The following is a 23509-nucleotide window of genomic DNA, read 5'->3' as shown; positions in this document are numbered from 1 at the left end:
CTCACTACAGCAGTCGACATGGCTCACTACAGCAGTCGACATGGCTCACTACAGCAGTCGACATGGCTCACTACAGCAGTCGACATGGCTCACTACAGCAGTCGACATGGCTCACTACAGCAGTCGACATGGCTCACTACAGCAGTCGACATGGCTCACTACAGCAGTTGACATGGCTCTCAGACCAAGGAGACCTCTAGGTAATTAGCTGGTGGTATGCTACCTGCTGCTTGGCTCCTCTAAAACATTCATGCTTGAGTGAACAGGAAACCAGACCTGGTGATCCATTGAACAGAGAACCAGACCTGGTGTTAGAGTGAACAGAGAACCAGACCTGGTGTTCCAGTGAACAGAGAACCAGACCTGGTGTTAGAGTGAACAGAGAACCAGACCTGGTGTTCCAGTGAACAGAGAACCAGACCTGGTGTTCCAGTGAACAGAGAACCAGACCTGGTGTTCCAGTGAACGGAGAACCAGACCTGGTGTTCCAGTGAACAGGGAACCAGACCTAGTGTTCCAGTGAACAGGGAACCAGACCTGGTGTTTCAGTGGACAGGGAACCAGACCTGGTGTTCCAGTGAACAGAGAACAAGACCTGGTGTTCCAGTGAACAGAGAATCAGACCTGGTGTTCCAACAGAGAACCAGACCTGGTGTTCCAGTGAACAGAGAACCAGACCTGGTGTTCCAGTGAACAGAGAACCAGACCTGGTGTTCCAACAGGGAACCAGACCTGGTGTTCCAACAGAGAACCAGACCTGGTGTTCCAGTGAACAGGGAACAAGACCTGGTGTTCCAGTGAACAGAGAACCAGACCTTGTGTTCCAGTGAACAGGGAACCAGACCTGGTGTTCCAGTGAACAGAGAACCAGACCTGGTGTTCCAGTGAACAGGGAACCAGACCTGGTGTTCCAGTGAACAGGGAACCAGACCTGGTGTTCCAGTGAACAGAGAACCAGACCTGGTGTTCCAGTGAACAGGGAACCAGACCTGGTGTTCCAGTGAACAGGGAACCAGACCTGGTGTTCCAGTGAACAGAGAACCAGACCTGGTGTTCCAGTGAACAGAGAACCAGACCTGGTGTTCCAGTGAACAGGGAACCAGACCTGGTGTTCCAGTGAACAGGGAACCAGACATGAGGCTTTGGTGCTCAGGTTCAATGCTCATGTCATTGAGGGGAAAGATACCCTACAGAAGAAGCCATTTGTGCACTGACTTACATCGCATGTTTTTGATGTTTCAAAGTTTAAAAAGTTTACAATGATGTAATGTGAAGTGTAATACATGTAATGTCGTAGTTACTGTAGTTTAGTATGATACATTAACTATGATTGACAGGTTAGAAAACATACTGCTTCTGTATGTGCACCATGTATCTTCTCATGTAGTGCATGAGTTAGCTTCTTAATGTAAATGTATATTTTATATGAGGTGTAAATTTCCTTTGTGTGTGGCAAAGGAGATAAAAACATACCTCTGTGTATTGTATAGTCAAGCTACCATCTGGAAAAGGGGATGTGGTTTGGAACGCTCCGTGTTCTTCTTTACCTAAAAAAAGTATGCAATGTGAGGTGTAATATGAAGAAATTAAGAGTAATTATGAATACCGTACATTCATTTAAAGTGACAGGCTACAAAATGTACTGAATCTGTGTGAGTACTATGTCTCATCCAATTCCTCTACATGAGTCAGATGTTTTAAAGGTGCAATATGCAAAAATCTCTCCACCATTCCCTGGTAGCTAAAATTCAAATAGTTCGCCTAATATCAGTTTATGTGACAAAGCAGAGAATCATTTTACCATCTAAACCGCTGTGAAATGTATTTTCATTAGTCAAAAATATTGTATTTTGAGCTGTTTGAAGCTGGTGTACAAAACCAAAAGTAATAGAGCAAAAATAAAACTTAAGAACAGGAAGTATAGAAATAGTGCACATAAAATAGATCTACCGCTTCTTAGACTTTCTTTCAATGAGAATGACAGATCTATAACAACATTTTTTATGTGAATTCGGTCAGGTAGCCCAAAATGTACATATTGCAGCTTTAAAATAAACTTCTTTGCATAGGGTGCTAATTAGCTACATTAGACAGTGTTTGGTTCCTTTGTATGTGCAGACAGAAGTGGTAGAGAAGGTAAGAGCATAATATTGTGTACAGTCTGTTAGTCTAGAGATGTGTTTGGAGCATGAACTCTTTACCTCACCCACTCCACATGTTTTCTCAGCTCTGGCTGGCAGCACTTAAAAGAAACACCATTATCTCTTACCTTCAGAGTTCTTAATCAGGTTCTTTATCCCAGTAAGCCTCTATATAGAAGCATGCCAGCTGCTTCACTTTTACAAGTCTTCCTTCTTTGATAATTTTCCCAGTTGCTCTAGCCGTGTTTGTGTGATAATGTGTTAATGTATCTTTATTTGTTTGTAGATCATAAATAATTCACTGTATTTTCTTTTCTAACCCAATATAATAGAAAACACATTCACAATTCAGTACAGTAATGTGCTGGTAGCCTGGGCAGTAAACCTTTCCTCTGTTATTCTACAACCTAATTTAGTTTAGTCACGGCAGCTATGTCTCTCCCTTCAAAGATGTGACCTCCGCATTGTGTGTGACTTCTTATGACTGATGAGAATCTGGGATGATGTACAGTCATTTTGGCCCTCCTTTAATGTAGAGGGAAATTGTAGGGGGCTCAAATTGGCCCGACACTCCAACAAAGGAAAGGAGGAAATGATCACCCCATGTCAGTTAGTTTCCCAAGCCAATATATATACGTCAGAATCGCAGAACATATTCCTATTTTCATCTCATCTCAACTCCATTAGAAATGCCATTTATATTCTAAATGAGGCCTCGTCAAAGGCATTGGTTGGAAAAACCTAATGGCAAATGATCACCTGGAAAATAAGAGTGATTAAGAGAAAAGATCATGACTTTTCCAACCAGCTGTAAATGAGTCACTATAATCACATAATTGACCATCCAGTGCTTGGTTTTACATTTGCAGCTGTGGAGTATATTCATTGTACAACATTAGTTCACAAACATGGATAGCAATTCTCCCCCAAATAATTGTTTTCTTCATTATTTTATTGCATTGTTTGTTGATTATGTAAATATGGTGGCAATGGCAGGTACAGTACAGTTGTCTTTGTTGTCGGATACATTCTTTTAGTGAGATGTTCTATACAGTATTGTAACCAGCTAAATGAATGCATTGTGGTCATGACCGATGGAGTTAGAGCCGACCCTGCCAACCAGCTTATAGCTGGGCACCATGCCTCCTTTACTTTGGCAGCCCAGCACTGAATGGGGATGTTATGGCTCTTGGCCCAGTAGTTATTCTGTTGTGTTGGTCAGTCGTTTACTGAATACATTTTCTTTGGCACATACTGTATATAATTACACCTTATTATTTTCTGCTAGCATACTTAAAATTATATTCTGAATTATATCCACATTGCACATGTTTACCATATGTGGTATAAGTAACCATACTTTTAAAACTTTTAAAACGTGTTATGAGAAAGCGTTGCGGAAGGCGTGTACTAAAGACCAAGAGACATTATTCTGCTTTTAATTATCAAGTAAGTACTTTTAAGTACTTTTGCTGTTGTGTGGCATTCAATGCCAGCGATCTTGATGAATGTCAGCATTCACTTCAGCACTATTGAAAGTGTCTGCCTGAGAGGAGGCAATGGATTTAATGGACCCAACGTGCTGCCGTTGCTCAGACCCACACATTTTGGACATTGAAGAGAACATAATTAAGAAGGCACTGTACTGCAATTATAGAGCAGCAAGTAAATACAGTATTAAGACTGTATAAATCAGATTGGCATTTTGCTCCTTGTCAGGCATGAACTAGATATATTGTTAACCATCAGCTTCTCCACATTGTTCAAGTTTAAATCATCACAGCTAAGCCATGTCTAACTGATCTTCATTACTGTATGTTAAAGGATTGGGTGGATGTAGTCACACTTAGGAGAAACATTATCGATTTATTCTATATCATTTGGTCATTTGATTTGTAGTTTCAAACCACTTGAGAGATGTCATCTCAATTTCACAAGGTCCTCTGTGCTTTGAATGTTATGTATCTCTCCCACCTGCGTAACATTGGGAGCCTGAGATACAGTACAGTGTAGACTTAGCTGTGATGATGTTGTGTTATTGTGTTGTTGTAGATGGCCTGATGGACTGTGTGGACCCAGACTGCTGCCAGCAGCCTAGCTGTCACAGTGGGCCTCTGTGCCAGGGCTCCCCGGACCCCCTAGACCTGATCCAGCAGAACCAGACCCCCTACGCCTCGCTCCTCTCACGCCTCTTCTACGACCGCGTACGCTTCCTGGTTGGAAAGGGCAGCACCCATGTCTTCCCTGGCGACATCCCATTCGACAGCAGGTAGAATAGATAATATAGCCGATACAATTTACCTCTGGTACCGCATGAATGAACAGGAATAGCTTGTTATATACTGTAGAATTATAATTGCCACTGAAGTACAGGTCCTTTTATACACAGCTATGTGTAGGCTACCACAGTACTCTGTATGGATATAGCACATTTGCCTTTGTCAACTGAACTGGAAAACAATGTAACTTGTTATAGTATAATTAAAATACCCAGTGAACTAAAACGTTGCTCTCTCCTAGCCGAGCCTCAGTGATCCGGGGGCAGGTGGTGGCACTAGACGGGACCCCACTGGTGGGAGTGAACATCAGCTTCCAGCAGTACCCTGAATTTGGCTTCTCTGTCAGTCGCCAGGATGGCAGGTAGGTAGACAGTGGTCTAGTATTGTATTGTAGATACTATAGTAAATTGGCTTAATATGATGCTTTGCCGCTACTGATTGTGTGTTTGTGTGGATTCTGTTCCTGTAGTTTTGACCTGGTGGCTGCAGGGGGCATCTCAGTCTCCCTGATCTTCCAGAGGGCTCCCTTCCTCATGCAGAAACGCACCATCTGGTTACCGTGGAACCAGTTTGTGGTTGTAGAGAAGGTCACCATGGCGAGGGTTGAATCTCGCCCCCCTGTGTGTAACCTGAAGAACCTGGTCAGTCCGTACCCCATCGTCCTCCCCTCCCCTCTCATCCGCTTTGCCAGAACCTGTGAGGAGAGAGGCCCAGCCATCCCTGAGCTGCAGGTACAGTAGCTGGTCCACTCACCAGTCAGTAATATACATAATATATACAGTCCCAGGGATGCTCACTCAGCTTTCAATTACCACCTATACTAAACCATTTCCATAATGCATACATCTCTAAGCACAATATCATTTTCGGACTTCCAGGTGTATATTATAAATGGCTGTTTTTATTCCAATTCCTGCATTTTTCTTTATTCTGGATCCTGTCTAATTTTCACCTGGCTCATATTGTACCTGTGAAATCATCTTAGAATCTCACACTAATCAGTTGCCGGGAAGCTTTATTCCCAGAGCTGCTCGCTATCTTCTCCCCCGATCCCACTGATATTCCTACCTCAGCTTTGGAACTGTGTTTTGCAGATTGTAGACATCCTAGTGAGCGATAATGAAACTGATAGTGATTTTAATGAGGACCCAGTTCAGAGTGATTGAAGCTGTGAGCAATGAAGGGTGGGAGTGGGGGTTAGATCGTCAGCAGTAATTAAAATGTCCTCCTGTACGCTGCTAATGATATAGAATATAGATGTAATTTAGTATTCCAGGGGCATCGTGTATGTAGAATAATGTTCCAAAAGTGTAAAAAATAAAGTGTTATTTTGATTGGATTTTAAGAAAGTGACATATAGTACTAGCTAGTATATCTTGGAACGAGTACAAACACCAGGTGATCAAAGATACTTTACTGAAAGACTTGTAAGATGTTTTTAAACATAGTTTGTATGCTCTGACTTGTGAAGTTTTTCCAACTCCTGGTAACCAATAGTACATAATAACAGCAGCCAAAATGCTTTCTCCTCCTCCTCAGGCTGTCCAAGAGGAGATCACCATCCCTGGCAGTTTCTTAAAGCTCACCTACCTGAGCACCCGCTCCCCTGGCTACAAGGCTCTGTTCCGCATCATCTTAACCCACTCCATCATCCCCACTGGCCTGGCTAAGGTGCACGTGTCCACCGCCATCGAGGGACGACTCTTTCAGAAGTGGTTCCCTGCCGCCCCCAACCTGGTCTACGTCCTGGCCTGGAACAAGACTGATGTCTATGGGCAGAAAGTGGTGGGCCTGGCCCAAGCTCTGGGTAAGATCATATGCAGCATTTCAATCATGTCCTGTCATGTACATTCAGATTCCCTGTAGAACAAATATAATGTGCTGTATTTCACTCCTTTGACAATTTTCCCCCAAGGGATGACAGCAAGCAACATGCTCCATGGGTAACTGGGAGAGACAATCTGTAGCTAATGGCAAATAAAAATCTATAAAGACAGTATTACATTCAGCAGTGCCACAGCAGAACAGCATGTTACTTTTGTTCTACTTTATCGTTAGATAATACAATCACACAGAGCTCTAAAGACATTGTCGGTGTGTTAATGGTCAGTGGTATGAAAGACTGACAGATTTTTCAAGGGCCACATATAAGCTTTGTTTTTATCAGTGGTTGATTTAGTGTGCTGGCTGCCTATTGGGACCTACAGCTCTGATGCATTGTTGCAATTTGTCTTAATGGAGAGAGTGTTACAAATCTAACTGGAACAGAAAGCAGGGGCTACTCTTATCTCTTTCACACACTATGAGGACGTCTCTCTGGATTGCTCTCCATGCCTTGTATTACTGTCAGATAGCAGAGTGTTTCTTGATTGCCTAGCTGGTGTGCATGTGTTGGAATCCTTTCTCACTGAATACACAGTTTAATCTGTGCGTATCCAGCTCCTTGATGGTGGATATGAGGCACTGTGGTTAATAGTCTGTGATATAAATAGGAAGTCCTGGAGATGTTATGGCCCGTTTATCTATAAATAACATCGAACACATGGCACAATTAGAAACGACATCCAAACTAAATTGAAATTCAAAACACATTTTGTTATGGTGCAAACATATTTTCCTCCACACTAAATAAACCCGAGGAAGAGATAAGGAGATGAAAAAGGCTCTAATTTATTCATTTATCTTTATGTACCAGTGGGAATTGAGCTCAACCTCAAACCTCATCCACTCTCTCTCCTCCTTACTCACCCTCTCTCTCTTCGTTGCCGATAGTAACAGGCTGATCTATCATGGTGACACAAGCAGGAGCCTGTAGCTACTCTGTGTGTAACTGACTATGTCCTGCTTGTTGTGTGTGTGTGTGTGTGTGTGTGTGTGTGTGTGTGTGTGTGTGTGTGTGTGTGTGTGTGTGTGTGTGTGTGTGTGTGTGTGTGTGTGTATGTGTGTGTGTGTGTGTGTGTGTGTTTCCTTCGCATGTGTTTGTGTGAGTGTGCTTCCTTCGCGTGTGTTTGTGTGGGTGAGCGAGCGAGGGAAAGAGAGACGGTGAGCCGGAGCAAGGAAAGAGGGTGAGCGTACTGGGTGGATGCAGCAGAGCATGATGGTATCAGTGATGCATTAAAAAGTCTCGGGAGAATCGCAGACTGTTAGCACACACCCAGGCTGCTCTATAACCACCATAATGCCTCGTTCCAGCCTCTGCCTGGACCACGGCAACTCTAGGTTCACTGCAATTGTACACTGTGCAGGAGCTAGTCACACCATCACAAAAGCATTAGGGGTTGTTGTTTTCCAGGTGTGTCTCATTGTAATTGCAATAACAACAGGGTAATGAATGCATGACAATTGGCGGTGTCCCATTAACGGCCCAGTGGTCCCTTTTGTTCCAGTCTCTGTAGGCTATGAGTATGAGTCATGTGCTGACTACATTGTGTGGGAGAGAAGGATGGCTCAGCTGCAGGGCTTTGAGATGATTGCCTCCAACCTGGGGGGCTGGTCCCTGGACAAGCACCACATCCTTAACCTACAAAGCGGTGAGGGCTCTGTCTGTTCCTCTGTGTCCCACTTCCATTCAGCAGTACTGTACCCTCAGCCCACCTAACCTGACACTATTTCATACCTGGTTATCCAGTAGGAATATTGTGAAGACATTCTTGCCAAACTATTATTGTTTTAACTTCCATTTCAAATGACTTGATACAGACAGACAGACAGACCTACATAGAATTATTACTGTATTATATCAGAGAGTTCTGTTCTATAGTGCTAGATTGCGTCAGTTTGAGATAAGCTTTTGAGAGAGCTAGTTTTATGCATCCCTTATGGCCTTTGAAGATTCCAGGAAGGACTAGTCATTCCTCTGGATATGCTTGTAATTGCTAGTTGTCCTTCAACTCCAGGTGTTCTACACAAAGGGAATGGAGAGAACATCTTCATCTCCCAGCAACCGCCAGTCATCTACACAGTGATGGGGACGGGGTACTTGCGCACAATCCCCTGCCCCAACTGTAACGGCCCTGCCCTGGGTAGAAAGCTCTACGCTCCCGTCGCTATCACCTGTGGCTCTGACGGCAGCATCTACGTTGGCGACTTCAACTTCATCAGAAGGATTCTTCCCAATGGATTCGTCATCAGCGTTTTAGAATTGAGGTGACACTCCCGAGCAGTAGTTAAAGATGCTTTTCTGTGATTATGTATTTGTACATTATCTCAAGGACTGAGGTTGAAGCATTCAAAATATATACTGTAATGAAAGTTGTTGTATTGCTAGTTGCCAAGCTATTTTGCTATTGCTGCTGTTGCTATGATTGTTACATTTTTAATGTGAAATGGAAAAAGATGGGAAAATTGGTCATCTATTGTATACACAGCACATGATCGAATTGAACTGAGAAGTTTCATTGAAATGCTTTCATAAGTATAATCATGGATCGAAGAGAAGATATTTCTCCAAGGATAAGAACTAATACTCTTTCTTTCTCTTTAATACAACGCTGCTAGGAATCGAGATCTCAGGCACAGGTACGTTTTCAATACCGTACTCAGTCAGACTCAGAACATAATGTATTTTCCTGAAAACAGTTTTTTATGACACTGCAGCATGAAAAGAGCAGTGCTTCAGTTGCAAACCGCCAGCCTACCTTTCATGGATGATGTTCTTATTTGGTTACAGAATACAGGATTTGAAGTGAGGAGACAGTCAGTCAATATGGAAGTGTATTGACCTGGATTTAAAGCAGTTCAATGTCGGTCTTGTAGGGCCAAAATACTTTTCAAGTTTTCATTCTCTCTGTCTAATAAGGGACTAATTCAGACCTGGGACACCAGATTAGTGCTATTAACTACCAGGTAGAAACAAAAAGCAGAAGTGTTTTGGCCCTCCAGGACTGGAATTGAACAGCCCTGATTTAAAGGGAGCAAGGATTAGAAATGGGCTACCTTTGGAGAGAAATACAGATGAGGTCTTTAAAGGGTTCCTCTTATCGTAGACAAGCCCCAACCTTTCATGTGTGCTTAGATGGGGCAGCACCCCGCTGGAAAGGCCAGTTTAACACTGTTGTGTTGGGATAGGCTTCTCATACTCTCTCCCCTAAACAAACAGGCTCTCATGTCTCCCAGAGATATGATTCATCTTTTCATGCAGCCGTCATGTTCGCAATTGATTATTTCTCAATCAAAGCCTGTAAAAAAAACTCGCTGAACTAGCTTTGCTTTTCCCCTCACTGCATGTATGACATGGCACACCCAACTAAATCCTGAGATGAGTAATTTTCCTCTGCGAATAGCCTAATGTTTACAGAGAGGGTTTCCTGGTGATGGTAGTAGATGGCATCGTTCACTGGGAGGCACGTCTTCACACATACAGTAGCTCTGACTTAGACTCTCTGTCAGGGCTCTCATTACACAGGCCCTTAGGTTGCCTCCATCATTTTCAGTGTTGGAAAAAGTACTAAATTGTTATACTTGAGTAAAAGTAAAGGTACTTAATAGAAAATGACTCAAGTAAAAGTGAAAGTCACTCAGTAAAATACTACTTGTCTAAGAGTCTAAAAGTATCTGATTTTAAATGTACTTAGGTACAGTGGTGGAAAAAGTACTAAATTGTCATACAAAAGTTAAAGTAAATGCTTTACATCAAATTCCTTATATAAAGCAAACCAGATGGCACAAGGTTTAATTTGATTAGATTTTTTGCTGATAGCCAGGGGCACACTCCAACACTCTGACATAATTTACAAACGCAGTATTTGTGTTTAGTGAGTCCGCCAGATCAGAGGCAGTAGGAATGTAAATGTGTTATATTGATAGGTGCATGAATTGGACAATAATTATGTCCTGCCTGAGCATTCTAAATGTCACGAGTACTTTTGGGTGTCAGGGAAAATGTATGTGAGTAAAAAGTACATTATTTTCTTTAGGAATGTAGTGGAGTAAAAGTAAAAGTTGTCAAAAATGTGAATAGTAAAATAAAGTACAAATACCCCCAAAAAACGACTTATTAATTTGTACTTTAAAGTACTTTATACTTAAGTACTTTACACCACTGATCTTTTTGTCATGATTTCAGTCCCCTTTCAGTTGCAGTGCAATTACTGTAAAGATGATACAGCTGTCAGAGTTAGAGCTGTATGGATTTTAATCATATCTTCAGGTGAAAAGATTGAGTTTGTCTGTGGTTGGCAGATGTTTGTTTCACATTAGTGAGATGTTAATGTCGTAACCTACAGTATGACGTGGTTCCTCTTGAGCAACCATTTAAGATGAAAGACTGTGAAGGAAACTGAACTGGTTTTTAATGATAAAAGCCAGCTCTTTGGGGATTGATCAGTAAATGTGTATTTCATATATACAGTACCAGGGATGGGCAACTTTGATGAGGGTGGGGGCCGCAAAAAAACGGAAATCATCATGAGGGCCGCAGTGCCTCGTGGGTCTGCTTACCCAATTCTTAACATTTTGCCATAGGGTGGAGGCAAATGTTTGCAGTTTTTATTATGATCACTGATGGTCAGTTGGCCCCACGCTGGTCGGTAATTTGACCATGCTTACTACAAGTTCAGATAGCTGGCTGCTAGACTAACTTACCGATCTAATGTAGCTGACATGGGCTAATTGAGCGACTGCTGATGCACAACCACATTTCGAAACCTTGTGTAGTCTATTATTCTAACTCTCAACAGTAATTTGAGACCCCAACTGTGTTCCCCCGAAAATGTTTTTATATGTATTATTATTTTTTATTGGTCCACGAGCCTACAAAAGGGTCGCCCATCCCTGATATATACAAACAGTACATTGTTAATGTTTTTTGTAGTGTAGACCTAAGTGATAGGGTCTTTTCTTTGCAGCTCCAGCCCAGCCCATAAGTACTACTTGGCCATGGACCCAGTAAGGGAGGCCCTCTACTTGTCTGACACCAGCAGCAGGAGGGTCTACAGACTCAGGACCCTCACAGAGCCCAAGGACCTGGCCAAAAACATGGAGGTGGTGGCAGGGACGGGGGACCAGTGCACCCCCTTCGATCAAGGCCACTGTGGAGACGGGGGCAAAGCCATCGATGCCTCCCTCAACAACCCCAGAGGTACAGCATCATCACTACCTTAATATGGCAATTAGTTTATAACCCTGAAAATAGTAAAGGGCTACCTTATTTTCAAACGGAAATTACAGAATTAACCATCTAGTGTGAAGGGAGACATTTAAAGGCTTTCAAAAGGGTTCTTCGGCTGTCCCCATAGGAGAACCCTTTTTGGTTCCAGGGAAAACCCTTTTGGTTACAGGTAGAACCCTCTGTAGAAAGGGATCTACATGTAACCCAAAAGGCTCTACATTGAACTAAAAGGGTTCTACCTGGAACCAAAAAGGGTTCTTAAAAGGGTTCTCCTATGCAGACAGCTGAAGAACCCTTTTAGGTTCTAGATAGTTCCTTTTTGTCTAAGTGTGTATGCAGAGACCAGTCCCTTTCCTGAACCTGAGAAGCATTATGATTCAGGGTCTGAATATTGACATGTATTATTAGCAGAGGTTAAATGTGCTTCTGTCTTGTCAATAGAAAATCCTTGAAATTGATTGAAGGTGAGGCTTTGTCCACCAATGATGATCCCATTCATTTTCTGTTCTCAAACAGCAGCGGCTTTGAAGTTCAAATAGAGTGTCTCTCCTTCTTGCCAGGGTTGAAAATTCCTGTCTCCCCTCTATGGCTAATATGTGTAGGAGCCAAATGAGGGTCAGAGCAATGTGGGCACATCATTTAGACTGGCTGCAGCCCGGGCATGATGTTCCGGATCCAGCGCTGAGACGCTATTAATTCCAGCTATGTGCCCGCCCCTCCTCTCTCCCCCTCCCGTTTTCCCTCAGCCTCCCCTTCAGCCTTATCAAATGGGTTGGGAGCAGCTTAGTTAGACCACACAGCACCGTATGGCAGCAATGGAAATGAATTTCGCTGCTCCTCCAACACACAATACCAGGGATCCCATGGCCCCGTAGGCGCCAGAGTAATGCCTTTATCAGGTGATAACACACAGTCGCTGCATCAGTCCTTCACACACAGTCCCAATAACTGACTCTCCCCTTCTCAGGACAGGCCTTTATAGTGCTGCTGCAGGAACATGTGACATGGTCCAATGCAGCCAGTTGATCCACCTAGCCCGGTCAGGAGTAAAGATGGCAGCCAAATCAAAATCAAGATGTTACTGTAAAACCATGACTAGTGATGAAACTGTTCCTAAATCAGGGAGCCCAGGCCGGGAGGGAGCAGGATACTGTATTGCTAACAGGATTTAAGTGTGGCTGACAGATCTGCAAAGTAGGAGGAGAGGCTGCCGTACTCCACGACGTAGCGTTAACCTTCAGGAATAATGAGTATTACTGGCTGTCACAGATGCAGATGCAGTTTTTGTGAAGCAACTGCAGTCCATACGCGCACTACTGTTTGGGCCTTCATTGATATTGATGTTGTATTGACACTCTCCTCAGTCCCACGTTTTTTTGAAGTGTCCCCAGCAGCACATAACGCATTACAACTATTAATTATAATAGCTCCCTGAACCAGGAAACCACAACATCAGTTCATCACTGTCACCTCAGCCAGCTTTGGATTTATCCTCATTTTGTGGTTCCTGCTGCATTCTGTTGTGTTGCATAAATAGGACACTAAGAGAAAGGCTTTGGATTATGTGTTTTTCTGCGAACTGTGCTCTTAAGTAGGCTTCTATACTATTAAGAGACAGGATTGCACTTAGCAAATTGTGTTGAGTTGTTTTTTTTTGTTTAACAATCCCTAATATGTCATATTCATAGGGGTCTTGTTTTATTGATCCAGCTTTGAGGACAAGATGTAAAGGTTTGATTACATCAGTGAAAACAATTTGTACGGGCATGATCAAATCAGGGAAACTGTGAAGTCAATTACAATGTGCAAAAACAGGGGTAGTAATAGGCTAGCACCAGGTGGTTCTTTGAAAGAGGTGCTTTACAGACTACGCCACATCATTGCATGATGCCATACAGTAAGGGTTTGTTTTAATATAGTAACGTGAGGCTGATAGATGGCTCAGACATGGTGACACTCCAGACAGGGATGGATTAGATAGTCTTTCACTCATAACAACAGTGAAATTGAGATCAATCCATTTCCCCTGGTGGATTGATTCCCATGTTGTTACGGTAACTGCAAATACTACATTGTTCCACCTGCAAGCGACTGTGTACTGTACCAGCTAATGGTCCACTTGGCCTGAATTTGTTCAGTATAGGTATGAGTTGTATAGAAATACACTGTATTCATATGTGGATTTTGTTATTAGTCATTTGTATGCTTTTGTTGGGGATGGTTGACAGGGTTGTTGTGACTAGGACTAGATGCTGTTAGCATCCTTTCCTCTGTATGACAGATCTATCTGTTCTCATGTTGATCTATTAAACACACTTTACCAGAGCACTTCACACAGTAGGGCTATAATCTTATTATTTGGAACAATGCTTTAAGGTAACCCTGACCTTTAGCCCAGCACTTGTGAGGGGAGAGTTTTTTTTAGCTCCTTAAGGCAGCCTGAGGGAGAAGCTTGATTATGAAAGATGACATCGGCTCACTTTTTGCTAAATCCAGCAGTGAATCAATTAGGTGTGTTGGCGGGTCTTTAGCTGATGCTCTGTCACTGTCACACAGATTGTGAGTCTTCTTTCATCAGCTTGTCAGCCTTTCTGATTGACAGGAGAGGATGTGAATAATGTAGGCAGATGCCTTTGAATTTTCTCTCCCTTCAGGCTTCAGTTTGACACACAGAGACTTTTGTTTTCTAATTAGTATATGGGTTTATGTTATTTCTTTATGCATGTATTAGTAACAGACCTGGGTTCAAATACGTACATATTTTCAATGGATTTGAGTATTTTCAAATAATGAGGCCAGAATCAACTACTTCTATTTGAAGTATTTTAAAATAAATTCCTATAAATAGCCTACTATTTGAAATTATTCCGAAATACTTATTTAAAATACTATTTTCAAATACCTGGATTAAATGCATGGCAGTGTATATTCCAATATTCAACTACTTGTCATTTCAAATAAAACATATAAAAATGCATACTTCCAAATGCATTTGAAAGTAATTGAAATACCCTAAATAGTGTTTTAACCCAGGTCTGATTAGTAATATGCATGGGCCTTGTGGTCTTGTGTACATCATCTTTTTTATAAGGAGATTGAAATGTTGTTTAAATATGTGCCTATTCCATTACATCTAAAAGCCCAAATCTTCCTTCAGGGTTTTAAAAATGTTGTGACCCTGAAGCAACTTTTATCAGTTGATGTTTCTAATCGAACCAGACTGAGCCCAGGTGTGAAAGGAAGGAAGTGCGAAAAGCTCTTGAAACCAAGAGGGCGTCTGATCTGCTGTTTTTAGGCAGAATCAAGAGGGCGTCTGATCTGCTGTTTTTAGGCAGAATCAAGAGGGCGTCTGATCTGCTGTTTTTAGACAGAATCAAGAGGGCATCTGATCTGCTGTTTTTAGACTAAATCAAGAGGGCGTCTGATCTGCTGTTTTTAGACTAAATCAAGAGGGCATCTGATCTGCTGTTTTTAGACTAAATCAAGAGGGCATCTGATCTGCTGTTTTTAGACTAAATCAAGAGGGCGTCTGATCTGCTGTTTTTAGACAGAATCAAGAGGGCATCTGATCTGCTGTTTTTAGACTAAATCAAGAGGGCGTCTGATCTGCTGTTTTTAGACTAAATCAAGAGGGCATCTGATCTGCTGTTTTTAGACTAAATCAAGAGGGCATCTGATCTGCTGTTTTTAGACTAAATCAAGAGGGCATCTGATCTGCTGTTTTTAGACAAAATTAAGAGGGCATGAACAGCAACAGTTAGGAGTCATTTAAACATGGGTTAAAAGTTCTGAGGGTGTTGATTAGTGGTACATATTAAAGTGCAAGCTAACTGAGATTCACAAACAGGAAGCCAACAGACTGAATAAGGAGGAGGTAGCGGCTGACTGTTGTGGTTGGAACTTGAACATAGATACGTAGCACTTTAAGGCTACTTCTTAAACAGTTCAAGTCTATCCATTAGATAATGCATATCCAATGATACCAAGTCTAGGTAAGAAAGCTGTCGCTTGATGCATCTTAGTAAGGAGAAGGCAGAATAAGTGGATTATTCCAACAATTTCACAGCTTGAAATTTCACAGACTAGGGCTCTTAAGGATGAAAATATGCTTTTAAGGAAAGATAAGAGCATTGGCAGACTGATTCAAATGTGTGATAACCTGACACCAGGTCCACATGCTTTCTAATAGTCTACTCAGAACAAAAATGTGCTTTTAGAAAGTCTTGCCCCAACCAAATGTGGCACACAAATATATTTTCAATCAATACACTCCTGACCTAAGAGCAGTCAATAATCCTCACCCCACGGAAATCTGACCTAAGAGCAGTCAATAATCCTCACCCCACGGAAATCTGACCTAAGAGCAGTCAATAATCCTCACCCCACGGAAATCTGACCTAAGAGCAGTCAATAATCCTCACCCCACGGAAATCTGACCTAAGAGCAGTCAATAATCCTCACCCCACGGAAATCTGACCTAAGAGCAGTCAATAATCCTCACCCCACGGAAACCTGACCTAAGAGCAGTCAATAATCCTCACCCCACGGAAATCTGACCTAAGAGCAGTCAGTAATCCTCACCCCACGGAAATCTGACCTAAGAGCAGTCAGTAATCCTCACCCCACGGAAATCTGACCTAAGAGCAGTCAATAATCCTCACCCCACGGAAATCTGACCTAAGAGCAGTCAGTAATCCTCACCCCACGGAAATCTGACCTAAGAGCAGTCAGTAATCCTCACCCCACGGAAATCTGAGGAGGTTGTTGTTTTTTCACTCTAAATTCTTGCCACAAAATACTGTAGCACACAACAAAGTACCAAATAGCATCATATCCAGACATTTCTATATTATATCATTAAGCAATAAGGCCCAGGGGGTCGGGTATATTGGCCATACACCACAAACCCCCGAGGTGCCTTATTGGCTTGAAGGGTATTCTGTAGTGTGCATTATTTCTCTATAATGCACAGTATAATTGAATGGCTATGAAATTAATTCTTACATGTATTATATTTGACCTGCTTTTAAAAAGCAAAAGTCAAATTGAAAAACATTGGCATTGTTGAATTCAATTTTCATAATAGCAAGCTAGCAAGTCTGTTTGTTTGGCTAACAAGGCCACTACTGTAGCTATGTAGTAAACGTGCTAATTCAGTGGATGTTGAACAGCTGTTCTACAGGCAAATGAACACATTTCTAGTGGCAAATGTGTTAAATTATAGCTTTGGTATAAAAGGGATTATCAACTCGGGGCTCTATGTGTTCTTTGGGAAATAATGCAACTCCATGGAAGGTTAGATCCGCTCTGCTAGCGCATAGTGGAACACACCTTCCACATCGTTCATTATTTTTCTATAGAACACAGAGCCCCTCGTTGATTAGCCCTTACATGTACACGCAGCTGACTTGCTGTTCCAGACAATCAGCATCCAGGAGACAAACTACCCGGTTTATAATTGCTTTTAACCGATTGTAACAGGAGGATTTCACCATGTTTAAGACCATTGTTGAAATCCCAGGTCTACAGGTTTGTTTACTTACTGTAATATCAGCTAGATGCAGCGTAGAGGATCTGTAATGTCAGTTAGAAATCTATCTGATTTTAACAGTGTATCAAGCAGTAGCTATAATGTGGTTGAACAAACTTTCAGTGGATTCATATTGACTGGAAATATGGCGACGAATCGATTATAAACAAAAAATAAAAGCAACACATTGCTTATTGATTAAGTATTTTCACGACTTAGTAGGAGAGTGCTTGGCCTTGAAATGGATGTTGAAGCGTTTGCTTTTTGATTAACCATAAAAAGGTCTCCCAGAAGTAGGTCAACCACTAGGTTCCATCGAGTATCTGCCAACACGTTGCTTCAAGTGGGACACAATGTACTGTAAACAAATTAGTATCAATAATGCACCCTCTTTGTTTTCAATGGTACAATAGCAGTGGCGGTAGTAGTATTGTTTCAGGTGAGATACCATTGTACAGTATCTCCCCTCCCAATCTCAGAACACCCCTCAATTTATCCCCCGGCCTTATGCAGCCCCCCCCAAAAAAAAAAATCCACACCCTCTTTGTACCCACACTTTGAAAGCCACACTGGATTTCAATATTCTTCAGTATAAAGGTGGGCGCTTGCTATACCAGATACACAGGTCCCGTGGTTTAGTTTCAATGTGGCAGTGTTTCAAAGAAAATCTAAACCATTTTCAGCCACGTTTGTGGCAGTTCTCAGCTCAAACATACATGGCCAATTATCAACCTCACGTGTGGTGCAGGAATCAATCTTGCCACACACAAAAGTCCTCTCCAGAGAGAACAAGAGCTGACGGGCAATCATTTCATAGGCCGTGTACACTTGCCGTTATCAGTGTGAGACGGCATAGAGGCCGCCAGTGCCTCTTTAATGAGGAGGCGTGCGTGAAAGTGGCAGGAGCAGTCATCTGTAAACACATGTACGATCAGGCAGAACCCACAGATCAGTCTCTCTGATGTGGAGCAACTGGCTGTGGAAGCCAGGGAGTGACACCAGGCACCCAATCATCCCAAGCAGGCGGCTTCCCCCACCCACCCAGCACTGCCCAGACTAGGCTGCCCTGGATATGCATCTCCTCGCCCCAGTGGCAGGGACCAGGGATGGATAAGGGTCAAGAGCTTCTCCTCAAAATTAATGTTTTCCCTTCTTTATTTTATTAAATACATTGGGCAAGGTATTAATGCTGGGTCAAACCTGGTGACTGGTCAATTTATCATCTCATTTCCTACCTTTTCCCCAGGGCATCCACCTAAGCTTGTGCTGTGAAATTTTACATGATACCCAGGGTAATAGCTTTGTACTACTGGCATCTGAAGTAGTATTATTTTGTCTGTGCCATCAATTATTTGGTCTCTCTCGTTCAGCAGTGACTGCACCTCACCAGGCCAATGTTTGGGAGTTGGGGGATTCAATGAGGTAACCTAGACATGATTAATTTACAGAGGGCTTAATCAATCATCTCTGGACAATTCATCTATTTAGTGCTACTTTTAGACCTCTCATATACATAGGTATCATATAACTACCATAGAACATGTATATTTGCATTTCAAATTATGTTTTGAATGTATTTCATTATGACTATATTATAAGCCTAACAACTACAATACATTAGGTCTACTACAGTATAGGAGAGCTTGACATATTGGACACAGTAGAAATCCTCCGACTTGTGTAATCCTCATGTTTCTCTCAATATGTGGAAACTGGAGAAGACGGCAGTCTGAGGTAGTAGTGGTCAATAATTCCATCAACAGTATCCCTCAAATTAAAAGACGTGATTAGATCTGCTTCAACCCAGCGTTCCTGCCTGTAAGACTGGAACTAATCCTCAGATCCAAGAAGTAAACATGTTGCCCAGCGTATTAACAGCTTCACCCCCAAGGTTACAGATATTTACATTGAGCTGTCTTGTATTTTGGAATTTTAATTAGACCAAACGAACAAGTTGAAACATGTTTTTCATCTTATTAATTTAGGAGTGTTTTGCTTACCATGGGGGGTTTCTGCTCTGCTCTCTATTTCAGTACTATCTCGTTATTTGGGACACTCTGAAGGGTATGAGGGGAACACTTATCATCCCACATCATGCATAATTAACTAAATGATGAGGGTGATATGTCATGCAATTAAGCTCAATGATGAGGTATGTCTGTAAACAAGCAGTATTGACACCGATGTTGTTCGAACTTGTGAGTATTTTGGTTGAAAAATATACACTGCTCAAAAAAATAAAGGGAACACTTAAACAACACAATGTAACTCCAAGTCAATCACATTTCTGTGAAATCAAACTGTCCACTTAGGAAGCAACACTGATTGACAATACATTTCACATGCTGTTGTGCAAATGGAATAGACAAAAGGTGGAAATTATAGGCAATTAGCAAGACACCCCCAATAAAGGAGTGATTCTGCAGGTGGTGACCACAGACCACTTCTCAGTTCCTATGCTTCCTGGCTGATGTTTTGGTCACTTTTGAATGCTGGCAGTGCTCTCACTCTAGTGATAGCATAAGACAGAGTCTACAACCCACACAAGTGGCTCAGGTAGTGCAGCTCATCCAGGATGGCACATCAATGCGAGCTGTGGCAAGAAGGTTTGCTGTGTCTGTCAGCGTAGTGTCCAGAGCATGGAGGCGCTACCAGGAGACAGGCCAGTACATCAGGAGACGTGGAGGAGGCCGTAGGAGGGCAACAACCCAGCAGCAGGACCGCTACCTCCGCCTTTGTGCAAGGAGTAGCACTGCCAGAGCCCTGCAAAATGACCTCCAGCAGGCCACAAATGTGCATGTGTCAGCATATGGTCTCACAAGGGCTCTGAGGATCTCATCTCGGTACCTAATGGCAGTCAGGCTACCTCTGGCGAGCACATGGAGGGCTATGCGGCCCCACAAAGAAATGCCACCCCACACCATGACTGACCCACCGCCAAACCGGTCATGCTGGAGGATGTTGCAGGCAGCAGAACGTTCTCCACGGCGTCTCCAGACTCTGTCACGTCTGTCACATGTGCTCATGTGCTCAGTGTGAACCTGCTTTCATCTGTGAAGAGCACAGGGCGCCAGTGGCGAATTTGCCAATCTTGGTGTTCTCTGGCAAATGCAAAATGTCCTGCACGGTGTTGGGCTGTAAGCACAACCCCCACCTGTGGACGTTGGGCCCTCATACCACCCTCATGGAGTCTGTTTCTGACCGTTTGAGCAGACACATGCACATTTGTGGCCTGCTGGAGGTCATTTTGCAGGGCTCTGGCAGTGCTACTCCTTGCACAAAGGCGGAGGTAGCGGTCCTGCTGCTGGGTTGTTGCCCTCCTACGGCCTCCTCCACGTCTCCTGATGTACTGGCCTGTCTCCTGGTAGCGCCTCCATGCTCTGGACACTACGCTGACAGACACAGCAAACCTTCTTGCCACAGCTCGCATTGATGTGCCATCCTGGATGAGCTGCACTACCTGAGCCACTTGTGTGGGTTGTAGATTCCGTCTCATGCATGCTACCACTAGAGTGAGAGCACCGCCAGCATTCAAAAGTGACCAAAACATCAGCCAGGAAGCATAGGAACTGAGAAGTGGTCTGTGGTCACCACCTGCAGAATCACTCCTTTATTAGGGGTGTCTTGCTAATTGCCTATAATTTCCACCTTTTGTCTATTCCATTTGCACAACAGCATGTGACATTTATTGTCAATCAGTGTTGCTTCCTAAGTGGACAGTTTGATTTCACAGAAGTGTGATTGACTTGGAGTTACATTGTGTTGTTTAAGTGTTCCCTTTATTTTTTTGAGCAGTGTATATATATTTTTAAAATTATGCATTTGGATTTCTATTATTCATGGACACATGTCTGGCAATCAGTTAAAAATATATTCCTCAGTATCTCTGTGTCTTAAAGGAAATTAGCCTACCAATCATTGCATATTTGAGGATATAATGTTGTCATGTGCAGCGTTTGTTCAGACTGCTCGAATAGATTATTAAGATTTTCCAGGAAAGCTTAACCACACACGGTATCTGTAGGATCTCAGTATCATCTTATGTACACTATGTTGAAATAAATTATTATTAATTGATTGGTTTCATCATTGATTGGTCAGATGAGTGAGTCTACTCTCCTGGTTTCTCTGGCCCTGACCAGTGGCTGAATGAGAGATAACTGGCAGCAGACAGACATACAGCGCCCCTAGACGAGTTGGCTGGCCAGCCCTGATGTAAACACTGTGTGGACATGGACACAAAGCCAATAGGTCCAAGGCTAGTCCCAGAGAAGCAGCCAACGAGATGCCATTCAGCCCACTAGGCTTACTAAGTGACTGACTCGACAGGATATCTCAACCTGACCTTGAGTGGTACAAGCAGGGACGCACCTTTGGTTTTAGAAGTGGGGGGGGGCATTATTTTAAATGTGATTTGATCCAGTCAGATAAACACTCAAACAGCCTACCCAACCGCTCGAAAGTGTCCACATGGTCCTAAAGCACACCGTTGCCTCGTTTTGTATCACATTCCAATGATAAAACTAGGGTGGCAAAAATACAATTTCAAAATTTGCGCCCCTGGGTACAAGGATCAATGGCAGAATTGTGTTGTCTGATTGTTCACACGGACAAAGTAAAGAAGTCCATTCTACAAGATTTCCAAGGCCTCTCCATGGCAATCCATTTACTGCACTGTACCTCAGAATTGTTAATTCCTGATTAAACATGAAATGCACAAACATTGTGCTGGTGTGTAATTCCACAGTTGCATGTCACACAGCTGTTCTTTTCAGCTCCCAAGTCTACGTTGACGGTCTTAGTTGAAAACCTACACCGTACAGTGTATATGTAGAGTGTGCAAAGCTGTCATCAAGGCAAAAGGTGGCTATTTGAAGAATCTCAAATCTCAAATATATTTTGAATTGTTTAATACTTTTTTGGTTACTACATGATTCCATATGTGTTATTTCATAGTTTTGATGTCTTCACTATTATTCTACAATGCAGTAAATAGTAAAGAATTAAGGAAAACCCTTGAATGAGTAGGTGTTCTAAAACTTTTGACCGGTAGTGTATATCAGGCAGTAGTTATGGCAAAGAATGAAACCATATTGAAATGTATTATTTATTACATACATTTTCTTTTTTTGGCACAAACGCTAGCTTCATTACACCCTTTGAAACCTCAAAAGCATATACTTCTATCTATTAACATTTTACTCAGACCACATCTTTTCATTCGCAGAGAAGGGACTCTGTAGGCTATCATCCACTGTTGCTGTGTTGACTATTTTGTCATCTTTTTCAATGAACACAATAAGAAGATGCTGCTCCATGCATACTGCAACTAGCTAAATCGTTGCCTTGAACCTCTTTCAAACTGAAATGTTAGAATTGGTTTTAAGGATGTAAGCTCCTCTAAGACGATTAAAGCTGCTTCATTCATTGGGATCGGAGAACGTTAGAGAAGCCAGCAGCAGCATGTGATCTGGAATCTGCATTGCTTTGTGAACTCTAGAGGCTCCCAACTTGCAGTGCAAATCTCATCTGATAATACCCAGACACTTGATGAAATGAATTGGCTGTATTATCATGCAGCACCCATCTCTGTGGGGAGAAGGGAGCTGATGACGGGGATAAAAGTAGTTGCATGCTCCTCACTCTACCATGAAGGATCACTCTTTGAACAAACATGCTTCAGACTCACTGTTGTCTAATGAAGGGTTTCCCAAACTCAGTCCTGGGCCCCCTCCTGGGTGCACCTTTTGGTTTTTAGCCTAGCACTACATAACGGATTCAAACAACCAACTCATTATCAAGCTTTGATTATTTGAATCAGCTGTGTAGTGCCAGGGCAAAAAGTTTGGGAAACCCTGGTGTAATGTAGGCTACACTATATGTGTATTGTCCAATAAGGAATGAATGAGAGTGTTACGATGACATACAGTATTTCATCATCTTCCTTTAAAGGGAGTTCAGTAATAATATACCTATATGATTATCATAAACAGCCTGTGTCACCTGACTGGTCTCTTGACCGTGAATGTAATATCAAACTTCTAATATTGTCATTATAATCACATCTACTCTATGACAACCCTGTTTAGACATCTAACTGAACATTCAAACAACGTTTTACTGCTGTTTCTTTGATACTGAGCTGTGCAGTAATGAATTGTCTCTCCTTCCCCTCCGACAGGGATTGCAGTGGACAAGCAAGGATTTGTCTACTTTGTTGATGGAACCATGATTCGCAAGATCAATGGGAAAGGAATGATATCAACTGTCATTGGTTCCAACGGCTTGATGTCCACTCAACCGTTAAGCTGTGACGCCCGCATGGATATTTCACAGGTGAGATGGCTAGACGGCTAATACACACACACACACACACACACACACACACACACACACACACACACACACACACACACACACACACACACACACACACACACACACACACACA

General features: G+C 42.5%; 1 protein-coding gene across 3 annotated transcripts in view; it reads left to right on the top strand.

Moving 5' to 3' along the window:
* LOC129868591 (teneurin-1-like) overlaps positions 1-23509 on the top strand; it is a 180426-nt gene that overhangs the window by 135893 nt on the left and 21024 nt on the right. For all 3 annotated transcript variants that reach the window (XM_055942709.1, XM_055942708.1, XM_055942706.1), the window contains exons 15-23: positions 4194-4410; positions 4662-4781; positions 4890-5151; positions 5960-6227; positions 7807-7950; positions 8317-8566; positions 8918-8938; positions 11266-11498; positions 23240-23394. In XM_055942709.1, coding sequence (XP_055798684.1) covers positions 4194-4410; positions 4662-4781; positions 4890-5151; positions 5960-6227; positions 7807-7950; positions 8317-8566; positions 8918-8938; positions 11266-11498; positions 23240-23394 — 1670 coding nt within the window. The remainder of the gene's footprint in view (positions 1-4193; positions 4411-4661; positions 4782-4889; positions 5152-5959; positions 6228-7806; positions 7951-8316; positions 8567-8917; positions 8939-11265; positions 11499-23239; positions 23395-23509) is intronic.

The sequence above is a fragment of the Salvelinus fontinalis genome, chromosome 13 (genome assembly GCF_029448725.1).
Source record: "Salvelinus fontinalis isolate EN_2023a chromosome 13, ASM2944872v1, whole genome shotgun sequence".
NCBI classification, from domain to species: domain Eukaryota; kingdom Metazoa; phylum Chordata; class Actinopteri; order Salmoniformes; family Salmonidae; genus Salvelinus; species Salvelinus fontinalis.
The sequence above is the reverse complement of the archived record's forward strand: the minus strand, read 5'-3'. Positions and strand labels throughout refer to the sequence as shown.